Raw genomic sequence first — 13883 nt, 5'->3', positions numbered from 1 at the left:
GCCTTTCCACTTGCCTTTTGTTCACGTGAAGGAACAAAGCTTGCTGCCGGCTGTTTTGTCAGGGCATGCAGGCAAAGAAACAACCTTTAAGTGGGTATCATTGCTCTAGTGAACCTCGGGTACAATTAATTCCCAACCCCAGCATCCCATTCAACAGGATTTAGCTTGCTCCTGTGGCGCCTTTCCCACCCATGGCCCATTCCACATCGGCACTGGGCAGGGGAAGGTTTGTGAGCTGTGACGGGTGACTGGATCGAGCCCAAACATCTCCCTGGCTCTGCTGAGAGTTTCTAATGATCCCCGCCGTGGCTGGCGGGAAGCTCTTTGCTCAGCAAAGATTCACCTCAGGGATTTTTAGCAATGAGGGTCAAAGAAGTAAATAAACCCAGAAGCTGTTCCCCTGCGTGAGCCCTTTGGGACAGCGTCGTCACCCGCCCCGGTCAAAAGGCTGGTGCCGCACCACTGGTCTCCCTGACAGAGCTGGTCTTGCTGATGGAGCTGGTCTTGCTTTGGAGCGTCCTGGCTGTAAGGTGCCGCTTCCCTCCTCTGGGATCCAAAGGCTGGAGGCAAACAGAGCCCATGTCTTCTTTCTGCCTTCGGACAACGCGTGTGGGTTGCCTGCAAACCACAGAGAGATGCAGCCGGGTGCTGGGTAAGAATCAGGTGGGACTGATTAGTCTGGGATGCAGTTAAACCCCACATCATTCAAATTTTACTGATTTGGGGCAAAAGCTTGTTAGCAAAACATACCCAAACTGTATAGTTTTCCATGCCTTAATTTCTAGGCATTATCTTCAGGGTTTCTGAGTACATGTCACCATCTTATGGTGATAAAACCTCTGAAAAGCTGCTCTACTACCCTGGACTCACATAAGCTGAGCAGGGACAGTAGGTGGAAGGCAAGAGCAGGGCTGTGCTCTTGTCCTGTAGCCTGGGAGCATTCACAGGGCTCAGCTCATGAGGAAACCTTTATGCTCATTCAATCATGCATATTTTTTGTCATTCAATGTCGGGGTTGTTTGGATGGGGTTTTTTTTAAAGGGACATCCCCCCCCAATTACTTATCTAGCCTCATGATTAGAGAGAGTAAGGAAAAATTGCCATTTCAGAGAGGTTTCAAATGAATAGCTCTACCTGGGAGAATTTGCTGAGCATCTAAGTGCAGTCAAATGTTCTTCCAGGTATCCAAGCTTTGCACTTTCAAGGAGCAGGCTAAGGAAGTGTTTGCTGATGGCAGGATGCGACCGTTCTTCCCCACTTCACTCTGATTGTTTCTCCTCCCTCCATCAGGCATGCTATTGGGAAGTTCAGCGATACGGCTCAAGGCAACCACACCGTGGTGACCCAGTTCATCCTCCTAGGACTGACAAGCGAGCCCAAGCTGCAGGTCCCTCTCTTCCTGATCTTCTTAACGATTTATCTTGTCACCCTGACGGGCAATCTTGGGCTGATGGCACTGATAAAGGCAACCCCCCGGCTGCACACCCCCATGTACTTCTTCCTCTGCAATCTCTCTCTTGTTGATCTTTGCTACTCCTCCGTCTTTTCTCCAAAGCTGCTTATTGGCTTCTTGGTGGAAAAGAAACACGTTTCTTACGTCGCCTGCCTTGCCCAGCATTTCTTTTTCCTTGTGTTTGTGACCACAGAGGTGTTCTTGCTGGCCGTGATGGCGTACGACCGCTACGTAGCCATCTGCAACCCACTGCTCTACGCTGTTTCCATGTCCAAGAGCGTCTGCGTTCAGCTGGTGGCTGGGTCATACATTGGGGGGATTTTGAACTCACTCATCCAGACGTGTTGCTTGCTCCCGTTGCCTTTTTGCGGACCCAATGTCATCAATCATTACTTCTGTGACACTAACCCTCTGCTGAAACTCATCTGCTCTGATGACCACCTCAGTGAGATTTTGCTTGTCACCTTCAATGGGACCATTTCCATGTCCGTGCTCTTCATCATCATCATCTCTTATGCATACATCCTCTTCTCCATCCTGAGGATTAGGTCTGCCAAAGGAAGGCACAAAGCCTTCTCCACCTGTGCCGCCCACCTCCTGACCGTCGCCTTGTTCTACGTCCCTGCAGGGCTGAGCCACATGCAACCAGGCTCCAAGTACTCCCTGGAGATGGAGAAAATCACCGCCGTGTTTTATACCCTCATTGTCCCTATGCTGAACCCTCTGATCTACAGCCTGAGGAACAAGGAGGTCAAGGAGACGCTTAGAGTAATGGCAGCCAATAACGTTTTTGCAAGTTGCCTGCTGACCAAACTGGTGCCAGCTGATAAACCTCCTGCTGCTCCTCCTTTTGGATAGTCTTATGGCAGCTGTCTGGAGGAGTCAAGAACCTCCTGGATTTACAGAAGGGGTTACAGCAAATTCTAAGCGTGCTTTAAAACCTGCTGACACTCGGTGTTACCAAACGTCCCATCATTACGGGCCTCTGGGAAACGTTTCCTTGTCATCTCTTGGTTCTTCAGGGAAATTACTTAGTACTGTAGGAGCTGGTAAAAATAAGCTGGTTTGGGGTTCCCCTCTTAAGCTCAGCTTCTTCAGGAGCCACACTGATCAAGGGATGACTCCTCCAAAGCCAAGTTCGAAGAGAGCTGGAGGCTTTTGGGCAGGTGTAGGCAGAAAAACCACACCAGAACATCAACCATCAGAAGACATTGAGATGTTAAGAGGCAGGATACCTGTGTCAGTGCTGAAAAACCTCCACTGCTTTGCCTCCAGACCTGGAGGGGACTTCTACCTGAATGGTGTCCTGCCCAGCTCCCCAGGGGCTTGCACGTCCAGCACTGGCTTGTCTCTGCCTGAGCATGCTCAGCCACCCACCTGCATCTTGCTTCCTACGGCAGCGGGACATCCAGCTCAGCCAAACAACTTGTTCTGGGGGAGAGACCTGCATCTTACAGCTGCTTCAGGAGGAGAAGCAACACCTGGGAGTGTTGTTTCTCCCCCTTGGGAAGGAGTTCAACGTGATCAAATCTAACTAGCTATGGAGAAAGGGTTTCCCCCTATTTTCTTGTCATGGTGGGGTTATAAGAGGATATTTACACACACACACACACACACACCCCCCCCACAACACACGCACCCAACTCTTCCCCAAACAGCTCTGTAGCTGAGAAGGTCCCACCAAGGGATGCTTCAGAATCTCATGGTCTCCAGAGCAGAGACAAGTGACTGCAACCTGTTGGAGACCTTGAGCAGTGAGATCTGGGCTGCCAGGTCCCTGCAGAGACAGCAGGGAGGGGTCATCTGTCACTAAATGTTTGTGTGCACGTGACCGCATCCGAGTTAGCCCACATGGTGGGTGTTTCCATAGCTAAAATAAAGGAGAAACACTCGTAGCACCGTTTCTTTGGATGGCCACAGAGGTGACGACCTGAGCACCCCTCTGCATTGGGATACCCGTAGCCCTGGCTTTTTCCTTTTAACTCTGGTGTGACAGTCTGTGTGCGGATGCCAGACACGGGGTAAAACAAAATCCACCCATAGTGTGAAGCCAAGCAGGGGCCACCTTTCCTAAGAAGCCACAGCAAAATGGGGGGTTTGGGGGGTGTTGTGGGGGAGATCGTTATGACACCTTTCCCAACAGCCTGCTGTGCTTGGGCACTGGAGGGTCTCGCTTCACTCTGTGGCTGGTTCATGCTGTTTGCATGGCACAGCGTGGCTTTGGGGACAGTGAGGACCCACCACCCCCTAAAGGAAGGCAAACCCAGAGCTGACCGCAGGGCTGTGCCCCATGACACGAGGCACTGTGACGCAAGGCACTGTCCCACAGTGCCCAAGCACAGCACCAGCTCCCAACAGCCAAATTTCAGCCAGGAAAGCTGAAGGGTAGGTCCAGACCAGGACCAAGCACAACTCTGAATATAACCAAAGACCCAGGGCTGAGGTGAAATACTGCCCTGGGCAGAGGGTGTGGGTGGAGGTTCCAGGTCATGCTGGCCATGGCAAGGTCTCAGAGACAAGGGAAATGTTGGTTTTTTTTTTTCCCACCTGGTGCCCTAAACAAACCTGCAGCACCATACCCAGCCTTCTCTGCTGTAGCCCTTTGCACAGGGGATGGAAGGAGGGAGAAGAAAGGAGCGATGAGCTCCTTCACCAGTTTTAATCGGTGTCCATTGCAGTCATTCATTATTCATTGCAGCTCTTCTGGGAAGGCCATGGTTTGCAAAGATGCTTATTTTAAAACATAATATTTATTCACTTTGTTGTTATACAAGCTACATGTTCTTACAGAAATTGTATGGTTCATTAAACATGAAAGGTTTGTCGAGACTAAATGTTAAAAGCCCTTGGTCTACTGTTTCTTTAGAGCATCTTCTGCCTCAGCAATGTGATGACATTCAGAAGAGCCATAGCTCAATCCAGTGGCCACAGAAAGCCACTGGTCATCCAAAAGCAAAAGGACTAGTAGATTTAAAGGCAACACACCCCAGGAAGATTTTTGGTTGGGACAGACTTCCCGGCAATGTGCTAACATGCGTGTGCAACAGCACAGCTCCAGGTCCCTGGAGCCAACACCACAGCTTTGTCCTTTCTGATGGCTCTGCTATGATATTGTCAGAAATTGCACCTGAAGTCACAGCTGGACCTTTGTCTGGATGGTGACATTCCGCCCTGCTATCGCCAGGTCACTGACATTGGGTAAACAATCCTCGGGTCAGGATCACCTCCGGCAGTATCCTGCACACCTTCCTAGCCCCTTCTTCTGCAGACAACTGCTATTCCCCACTTGCAGCCTTCACAAAGGAGACCTCACTGATGCCTGTCCCAGCAAAGCCTCCATCAGAGCAGATTTAATAATGCTTCTAGCAAAATTCAGAGGGTCTGGGCCACATCACAGTTCTGCACATACCACTGACTTTAACACATCCTCAGTTCTTCGCGCTTGATTGGGAAAAATTATTATCAAGCGGGCCATGGAAACATTAGTAGCTGTTTGTCTCCAAGTTGAGCTGCCTTTCTGGGGGCAACGTTTTCTTTTTACCCAACTTAGGCACAAATCGTCGTGCCGCTGTTTCAGTTTCCCTAGGAAAATGTGGACAATTATTTTGATTAATTACTGAAGGCTCATGCCATGATTAAAATAAACTGAAGTTGTTTGAAGAGGACAATTTGTTATGCTCATTCTCCATAGCCTCTACTTGCTGTGTGATTTCCTTATCTGTAGGAGGACCACTAATGACCAATAACACATATTCATAGAATCACAGAATGTTGGGTTGGGTTGGAAGGGACTTTAAAGGCCATCTAGTCCAGCCCCTCTGCAGTGAGCAGGGACATCTTCACTAGGTCAGGTCGCTCAGAGCCCCATCAAGCCTGACCTTGAATGTCTCCAGGGATGGGTGCTCCACCACCTCCCTGGGCAACCTGTGTCAGTGTCTCACCACCCTCCTATCGAAGAACTTTTTCCTAATACCCAACCTAAATATCCCCTTTTCTAGTTTAAAACCACTCCCTGTCCTATTGCTCCATGCCCTCGGGAACAGTTCTTCCCCAGCTTTCTTATAGGCACCTTTCAGGGACTGGAAGGCCGCTGTAAAGTCCCCCACAAGAGCTTTCTCTCTCCAGGCTGAACCAGCCCAACTCTCTCAGTCTGTCTTCATAGGAGAGGTGCTCAGCCTTTGGAACATTTTTGTGTCCCTCCTCTGAACATGCTACAATAGGTCCATGTCCTCCTTGTGTTGAGGGCTCCAAAGCTGGAGGCACCTCCCAAGTACTGAAGAGCTGCAAATGCATTTTCAAAGCCTGGACAGACATGGCACCAGCTTCTGCACCCATAACCTCCGCAGGGCCTCCTTTACATCCTTGTTCCTCAGGCTGTAGATGAGGGGGTTGAGGGTGGGGGTCAGGATGGTGTAGCACAATGAAACCAGCTTTGCCTGATCTTGCGAGCACGCCTTGCAAGCCTGGACGTAGGTGAATGTTCCTGGCACATAGAAGATGGTGATTGCAGTCAGGTGGGAGGTGCAGGTAGACAAAGCTTTAAACCTTCTGCTGGCCAAAGGGGTCTGCAGGATGGTGTGGAGGATGTAGGTGTAGGAAACCAGGATCATCAGGACAGAGCCCACAATGTTAAGCCCCGCGTGGAAAACCTGTAAGATCTCATTTGTGTGGGTGTCAGAGCAGGAGAGCTGTAGGAGGGTGGGCAGCTCGCAGAAGAAGTGGTTGATGCTCCTGGCTCGGCAGAAGGACAGCCGCCCGGCCAGGATAGTGTGCACCAGGGAGGTGAGGAAGCCCGTGGTGTACACCAGCACCATCACACCACAGCAACGTGCCCTGGACATGGTCGTGGCATAAAAGAGCGGCTTGCACACAGCCGTGTACCGGTCATAAGCCATCACCCCAAGGAGGAAGCACTCACAGATGATCAGAGCAAGATAAAAATATATTTGGGCAAAGCAGCCCAAAAAAGAGATGTGGCTTCTCCCCAGTAGGAAGGTCTCCAGCGCCTTTGGGATAATAGCAGAGGAAAGGCCAAAATCTATGAGAGATAAGTGTTTCAGGAAGAAATACATGGGGGTGTGCAGCCGGGGGTCGACACTGATTAGCAGGATCATCATCAGGTTCCCCAGCACCATTAAAACATAGAGGGCCAAGGTAATTGTGAATATGGTGGTTTGTAGCTCTGGGACCTGGGAGAAACCCAGGAGGACGAAGCTGGACAAAACAGTGAGGTTTTCTCCATCCATCGCTTCTATAAGATGAATTTGGACAGCAATAAAATGAATCATTGAAATGGATCCCTAGGAGGGAAATACTGTGGAAGCGTCGGCATTTAATCCATAAAATAACTGCAGTGGAAACTGGGATAAGTATTTAGAAAAGTGGTATAAATCTTTAGAAGCTTGCCTTTAGCCCAAGCTTCAAAACCAGAGGCGAAGGAGATAATTATGCACTCAGATATTAAAAGAGAATTATTTTTCCATGATTTGCATGCATTGTACTAACAATACACTAAGAAATACCTAAATATTTACTCAAGTGTAAAAAGTCAAATAAGTACATTCCACAATGTGGAAAAGAGATTCAAATTCTCATCAATGATTTCTGCAAATCTTAAAGATTGTATTTTTTTTTCAGACTGAATCAGCGGTCTCGTTAGTTCTGGTGCAGCCCTTTCATCATGAAAACAAAGCCATGCACTTGAAATTTTGGGGGCTTTTACTTGTTTGTTTTGTGGTGGGTTTGGTTTTTTTTGTTTTTTAATTTCTAAATTTATCTGGTTTTGAAGAAAATCCCGTGGTTGTGCTGGGCGAGGGGTAAAGCAGCGGCACTGCTGTGATTACAGCGAGCTACCACCAACTCGAGTATCCACCTAACAGTTTTTAAATATATCAAATATATAAACCAACATTTTTAAAGCTTTGGCTTGGGATATTCCAGTTTTCCACTTTCAGTCCCTCTGCAACTGAATTATCTGATGGAAGATGTAGCTATGGATGTCTACCTCCCAGCTGAGGTGTCTCTAAATCAGCTGTAGGTGGGATCAGGAGCATGTTTTTCCAAACAAACTTCCAGCTTGGGCACTGGGGTTCACACCATGGATACTCTTGGGAGATCACAGATGGTTTCCCTTTATCTGCAGCTGCACCAGTACACCCTGGCCACGAAACAACATCCACTACCCACGAACAGCCTGAATTAATAAAAGTACAGAAGGATGAAGTGAAGGGGGAGATTAAGCCCCAGTGCCACTCACTTTATTCTCCTGACCTCAGGTCCTTTCGGCCAACTTTGGTTGGTAACATCGGTCTGTTAGGAAGAAAATGTTATGTTAGGAAAAAAATTTTCACTGAAAGAGTTATGGGGATGTGGCATAGGCTGCCCAGGGAGGGGGTTGAGTCACCATCCCTGAGTGTGTTTAAAAGACAGATAGATGAGGTACTTAGTGGTACGGTTTAGTACAGGACAGGAACAGTTGGACTCGATGATCTCAAAGGTCTTTTCCAACCTAGTGATTCTATGGTTTTGTAATGAAGATGAAGTTGTAGCTCTGTCTGGGTGCCTGGTACCCTTGAAGCACATGTTTTTCTCTGCTGACCACAATTTCATCACTGGGGTTAAAAGGATTCTGTCTGAGAGGTGCATGTTTCCATCCATGGAATGGATGGTCAGAGTGAACTTTCAGCCCTGAAGAGGACAGCCAAATCTTAAACAGCTTCAAAGTTAAGAACATACTAACTACTTTATACCTATATATATATATATTTATATATTAAATAAACTATTTTACATTAAAAATATTTCAAATCTTGCCAAGCACAGAGGAAGCTGCTTCTGAGCTTGAGCCCATGCTGCAGGATGCCACAGAGTGGAAGCTTTTATTGTCAATTTTCTTCTCATCTCAACAGGAGTGTGGGAAGCTGGCTGCTGTTCAGCCATGTGAACAAACCACAGGTACTAATTAGAGGTTTGGGGTTTTTTTAAAGGATTTCCAATTGATCATTTGAATGCAGAAATTTAAAAAAAAAAAAAAAAAAAAAAAGAAACACCCCAAAACTTTAGCACTGTAACACAAAATTTTAAAAACCAATCTGCTGCTTGTAACTTATTACACTAAGCCCAGCCACCCCACCGAGGGGCTGGTGTAGGTTTTCTCAGGCTCTGAGCAATATTGATGTGTTTTTTTGCCGTATGATATATAGAAACAGCTGAAGAGAGAAACCAATTGGGTCCCAGTGGAAGCAAATTGCTGCATGACATGTTGCAGGTTTTGTGCACTGTGATGCAGGTTAAGGGATAACAGATAGGGCAGCAAGCTCCAAATTGGGTCTTCTCATACCACCACACTTAAAACCAAGGCAGCCAGGCAAGGGTCACCCAACTGGAAACACCAAACCCCTTTTTACCTGGTGCTGGTCGATGGGGTGCTGCAGCTCTGTGAGAAGCCCACCCGATGGGTCAAAGCCATGGGAGGAGGGCAGATGCTCGGGAGCAGGTTTCCCAGGCTGGCTGGCCAGATGAGTTTTACCCTGGATGAAGTGTGATGTTTGTGCAGTCTGCTCTCCCTCAAGACCCTCCTTCAGCTGGTAATTATTTTGATCTGCTCAGCAAAAGCCCCTTTTAATGCTCCACCTCCCAGAAACCTTTCTGGCTGTGCCAAACACCTCCAGACCACATCTCCTCTAGGGACCTGCTGGGGTTTCCCATGGCACCACCTTACCTTGCAGAAAGACAAGCCCAAGGCGGTTTGGTTTTATTTATCAAACTGTCTACTGAAAAAAAAAAAACCAACAAAAAAAAGAAAAGAAAAAAATAAAAAAGAAAAGGCCCTTTGCTCCCAACAAGGAGATCTGATGACTGATGTAGCACTGGGGGATGTCGAAAACAAACCTAACAGAGCATCCACTGCATCAACAGTTTGAGCATGGCCAGAAGGATTCCTCTCCAGCCACCCTCTTTACTTCCATACACTTCACTTGTGCCTGCACGGCCCGCTCAGCGTACGCCCAAAAGCATCACACGGCTGCTTTGAAGATACAACAGAATTAATCCAGATCTACCATATTTATTTTGATGAATCCCGAGCGCTGGTATTTCCTGAAGGTTTCTGGAAGAGGTGTTATAAAAATTACTACAAATATTCTGTACTGACCGTGTCCCAGTCCCTTACAAAACACAAAGAATGGGGAGGTGGAAGAGGATACCGAGCTATGAAAGCATAGGGAACTGAGATGGGAAAGTATTTAGGTAGTTTTAGGTGATTTTGGTGTAGGTTTGGTTTTCTGGTGCTGGAAAGCACCAGACTATTAGTCCTGGAGATGCACTGGAAGTGAGGAGGAAAGGATTTATCCATAGTGTTTAATTTCTTTCTTCCCTTGTGTCCTGGTTCTGGCCAGGCCAGAGTTCACCTCCCCAAGCAGCCAGCTCAGGTGAGCTGAGACAGCCCAGGTGAGCCGAGTCAGCCCAGGTGAGCAGAGTCAGCCTAGGCTGTTTCCTCACCACCCCATAAAAGCAGCTGGTCAGGCAAGGGCAGAGGCTTGTTGCCTCCAGGACAGTCTGAGTGTGGCTGGGGCATTGGGTTGGTCAGGCAGTCCCTGCCCTCAGGCAGCACTCTGTAATCGTCAGGTCAGTAAGGTACTCTGTGTTAGCACTGGGTGTGAACATAACTGGCCATTATTGTTCTACATTCATGGTGATTTTTGTCAGTAAGCTGACCTTATCCCACCCCATGGAGGCTCTGTCTGCATCTCCACTGTCTGGGGCTGAACCACCACACCCTGCTCAGTACTGGGCTAAAACTGAAAAGCTAAATGCTTGTGAAATGGGGTAAGCAACAAAACAGAGGAGGCAAAAGTTAACTGTCACTCACCTTTAGGACAATAACAACAAGAAAAAGAATTTTTGAAGATGATTCTAAAAAAGAAACCACATGGGAGGCAAAATAATCCACTAAGGATACCTGCTCAGGTAGGGTGGGAGTCTGTGGGGCGAATAATGGAGCTTGAGCTCCCAGATCCAGACAGCTCAGTACTGCACTTGCTCCATCCCTGTCATAAAGTGACCCCAGACCACCAGCACCTTGGCTGTTCAGGGCAAAGGAAGATCCAAGATCATCCTGTCCACCAGCACTCTGTCCCTTTACACACCTAGTTACATTCATGGTCGAACAGAGGCACAAATATGACTTGTGCCTGTTTACCATGCACATGTTGACAGCCAACACACTGTCACAGCATCATTTCATGCGACCTCATGTCATGGCCTAGACCTAAAGCTCTGGAACATTCAGTTAACAACCTTCCAACATGAGAAATGCATTAGAAATCAACACCTGAGGACATTCGTTAATATAAACCACGAGAGATGGGACACTGGCTGGGTTGATGTTGACAGGGCAAAGTCAACACCTGCATTCTCCCTTTTGCTCCCTGAAGCCTGAAATTAAGATGATGGTTATTTTAAAATCATATTTAAATAATAAATAATATTTATTTTAAATCACATTCTGCTTCGGATGATAACTTTCTGCCCAACACACTGTCACTGCCAGGTCTCGGGCTGCAGACAGGGACAGTCCTGTCTTTTCTAGCCTGGATTCAAGGAGAAACGTCTTTTCCAGGTATCCTGCTCCCAAGTGTACTCAGTCCCTGCTTCTTGAAGGTGCAATATCAACCCTTCTCACCACAGCAGGGTAGTCCTCTCCTTTCAGCTGACCAGGAGCTGCGGAAGGAAAAGGAGGAGAGGACTCTACCTTTAACTTTCCTCATGGCGTTCTTCATGTCTGTGTTCCTTAGGCTGTAGATGAGCGGGTTCAGCATGGGAACTGCAATGGAATACAGTACAGAGACCACCTTGTCATGCTCCAAGGAGTGTCTGGAGCTTGGGTGCATGTACATGAAGAGGGAGCTGCCGTAGTACAAAGCAATGGAGACCAAGTGAGAGGCACAAGTGGAGAAGGCTTTGTGCCAGCCGGCTGTGGATCGCATCCGCAAGATGGTGGAGAGGATGGACAAGTAGGAGACTAGGATGAAGACCGTGGTGCTTAGCACATTGAACCCAACCACAGCAGAAACCATCGCCTCATTGACATGGGTGTCAGAGCAGGAGAGGGCTATCAGTGGTGGTCCATCACAGAAGAAGTGATTGATCCTCTTGGATTGACAGAACGGGAGACGAAATATGGAAACCGTGTGGATGGTGGAGCTGATCACGCCGGCTAAGTAGGCACCAGCCAGCATCCCAGTGCAAAGCCTCTGGGACATGACTGTGGAGTAGAGCAGAGGGTTACAAATGGCATTGTAACGATCATACGCCATGGCAGCCAGCACGTAGCACTCGGCAGTGGCACAGGTCGCAAAGGAGAAGAGCTGAGTGGCACACCTAATGAAGGAAATTGTTTTCTTCTCCACCAAAAAATTCACCAAGGTTTGAGGGATGATGGTGGAGGAGTAGCAGACATCCAGGAGAGACAAGTGGCTTAGGAAGAAGTACATGGGGGTGTGTAGGCACGAATCGATTTTGATTAATATAATTACTCCCAGATTTCCTATTAGAGTGACCACATAGATGACAAGGAATAAGACAAAGCATGTCACTTGCAGATCTTCCTGGTTGGTGAAGCCCAGGAGGATAAACTCGGGTGCAAATGTATAATTACCTTCAAGCATATTGAATATATAAGCAGTTCTATGTCTTTCAGACAGAAACACTTAATAGCCTGTACCAATAATGTTAAGAACATCAATTTTTGTCTATCAAGCACTATTTTTGTCACTTTAAGTCAACAGAAAGTAAACTCCCTTTGAGAGAGAAAAACCTTGAGTTGCTGAGGCCAGTCTCCCCACTCAACCTTAGATAAGGGCACACAACCACCAGTACCACACTTGGAAGTGGGTGGATATTTTAGGACAAGGAAGGAGGGCAATATCCTACAACAATGAAACCTAAATAAGCAGCATGGCTCCCACAGCTCCTCTCAAGTCCATGGTTCCACAGTAACTCACAGGACAATGATGTTTATTTCTCATCTTCCAAATGCTCCCAGTGTAGTGTGAGTACATGAGGAGTAAATAACTGCTCTCCATGTCCCAGGAAGTCCTCTTCTAGGCAAAAGCACTGGTAAACGTGACTTTCTTCAGCACAAATTTTCCTCGTGGATGGTGCAGTAATAAAAGCCAGGGTTTGCCTCGCCTCACTTCACTTTAAACAGGATACCTGGCTTGGACATAAAAGATAAATTCAGACATGCTCTTTCTGCTCACCAGGGAGAAACCAGCAGCTCCTAAAAATCACACTGCATGACAGATAGAATAAACAAATATTGATTTTTCCTGGATAACATTAATCATCTCTTGACAGTCACACCAGAGAGCAACACAAGAGTGCACGATGCCTGGCGTCTGACAGACAGATCCAGGTTTAACACATCGTAATTCTTTGACGACCCTTTGCTGAAGGGGTGAGGTTCACCTCCAGATCCAGATGTGTCATTTCAGATGTCCTGTGAGCAACGTGCCTGATGTCCCAGTGTTATTAATGGGGATTTAGAGCCGGTTTTCACTGCCCACGTACAGATGCCGGAGGCAAAGAGGCATCTGAGACATCCGCGTTGCGCTGGGAGATGAGTTACAAGTAATGAAAATCGAGCTGTTTGGGTCTGGAGCTGAATCCTTCCCCAGAGGCAGCATCCACCTGCCTCCATGCAGACATCTACAGCCGTTGGAGAACAGACCTGAATTTCACCCTTCCTTTTCCTTAATTAACAAGCCAGCTGCTTTGCGTGGAGCGATCCAAGGCGCAGGAATGACCAGGATGTACACCAGGAGATATGTAATGCATGCCATGCATGATAGCTGTCTGCTATGTCCTGCATCTCCTTCCAGCTTGAAGGTACTGACTGGGATGGAGATAAATTAAATTAAAAGCCCGTCACTGCTGCCTTGGATTCGGCATCATTCACCCTGACAGCCAGGTGGTTGGTCCACGCTTTGCCAAGTAACTGCCAGCAAACCTCCAAATATTTATCCTTGTCCTCCTGGGGAAAAGGAACGTTCATTTGTGACGCCTCCTCAAATTCCACGAGCCCTTGCATCTCTTGGGCAAGCCAGTTCAAGCCCTTCCAACAAGCTGCCCCAGGACTAGCCAAGCAGCCTTTCATTTGTATTTTCCAAGATTTAACTTGTGATGTTATGGATAGGAGATACAGCCAAGCAGAGCCTTGCAGCGTGTCTTCCTGGTTAGACAGTTATTAACCTGCTCTCCTGATGAGGGTCATCCTCAGAACCTTGGTGAGGGAAGGAGGACAAGGTGCCAGATCCATAGAGCTACAACACATAGTTTGGTGTTTTAAGAATTTCACAGCCCAAATGACCCAGTCAGGAAAGCCCCAGTAATGGGATGGCTCAAGGCGTGAAGCAAAAGCACCCCCATG

At 47.7% G+C, this 13883-nt stretch overlaps 3 protein-coding genes across 3 annotated transcripts; 1 reads left to right on the top strand and 2 right to left on the bottom strand.

Annotated features, from left to right (window-relative positions):
* Positions 1-635: 635 nt before the first annotated feature.
* On the top strand, positions 636-2311 carry LOC311191095 (olfactory receptor 5J3-like; the record flags this gene model as incomplete). The annotated part of the gene is made up of 2 exons (XM_084263193.1): positions 636-652; positions 1291-2311. 2 exons carry the CDS (start codon positions 636-638, stop codon positions 2309-2311), a joined length of 1038 nt encoding a protein of 345 aa, XP_084119319.1.
* Positions 2312-5748: 3437 nt separating this feature from the next.
* On the bottom strand, positions 5749-6699 carry LOC311191094 (olfactory receptor 8I2-like; the record flags this gene model as incomplete). Its single annotated transcript, XM_084263192.1, has 1 exon — positions 5749-6699. The coding sequence occupies one exon, from the start codon at positions 6697-6699 to the stop codon at positions 5749-5751; it is 951 nt and encodes a 316-aa protein (XP_084119318.1).
* Positions 6700-11121: 4422 nt separating this feature from the next.
* LOC311191348 (olfactory receptor 5AP2-like) lies at positions 11122-12120 on the bottom strand (the record flags this gene model as incomplete). The annotated part of the gene is made up of 1 exon (XM_084263506.1): positions 11122-12120. The coding sequence occupies one exon, from the start codon at positions 12118-12120 to the stop codon at positions 11122-11124; it is 999 nt and encodes a 332-aa protein (XP_084119632.1).
* Positions 12121-13883: the final 1763 nt, after the last annotated feature.

The sequence above is a fragment of the Gallinula chloropus genome (genome assembly GCF_964237585.1).
Source record: "Gallinula chloropus genome assembly, chromosome: 4".
Taxonomy (NCBI): Eukaryota; Metazoa; Chordata; class Aves; order Gruiformes; family Rallidae; genus Gallinula; species Gallinula chloropus.
The sequence above is the reverse complement of the archived record's forward strand: the minus strand, read 5'-3'. Positions and strand labels throughout refer to the sequence as shown.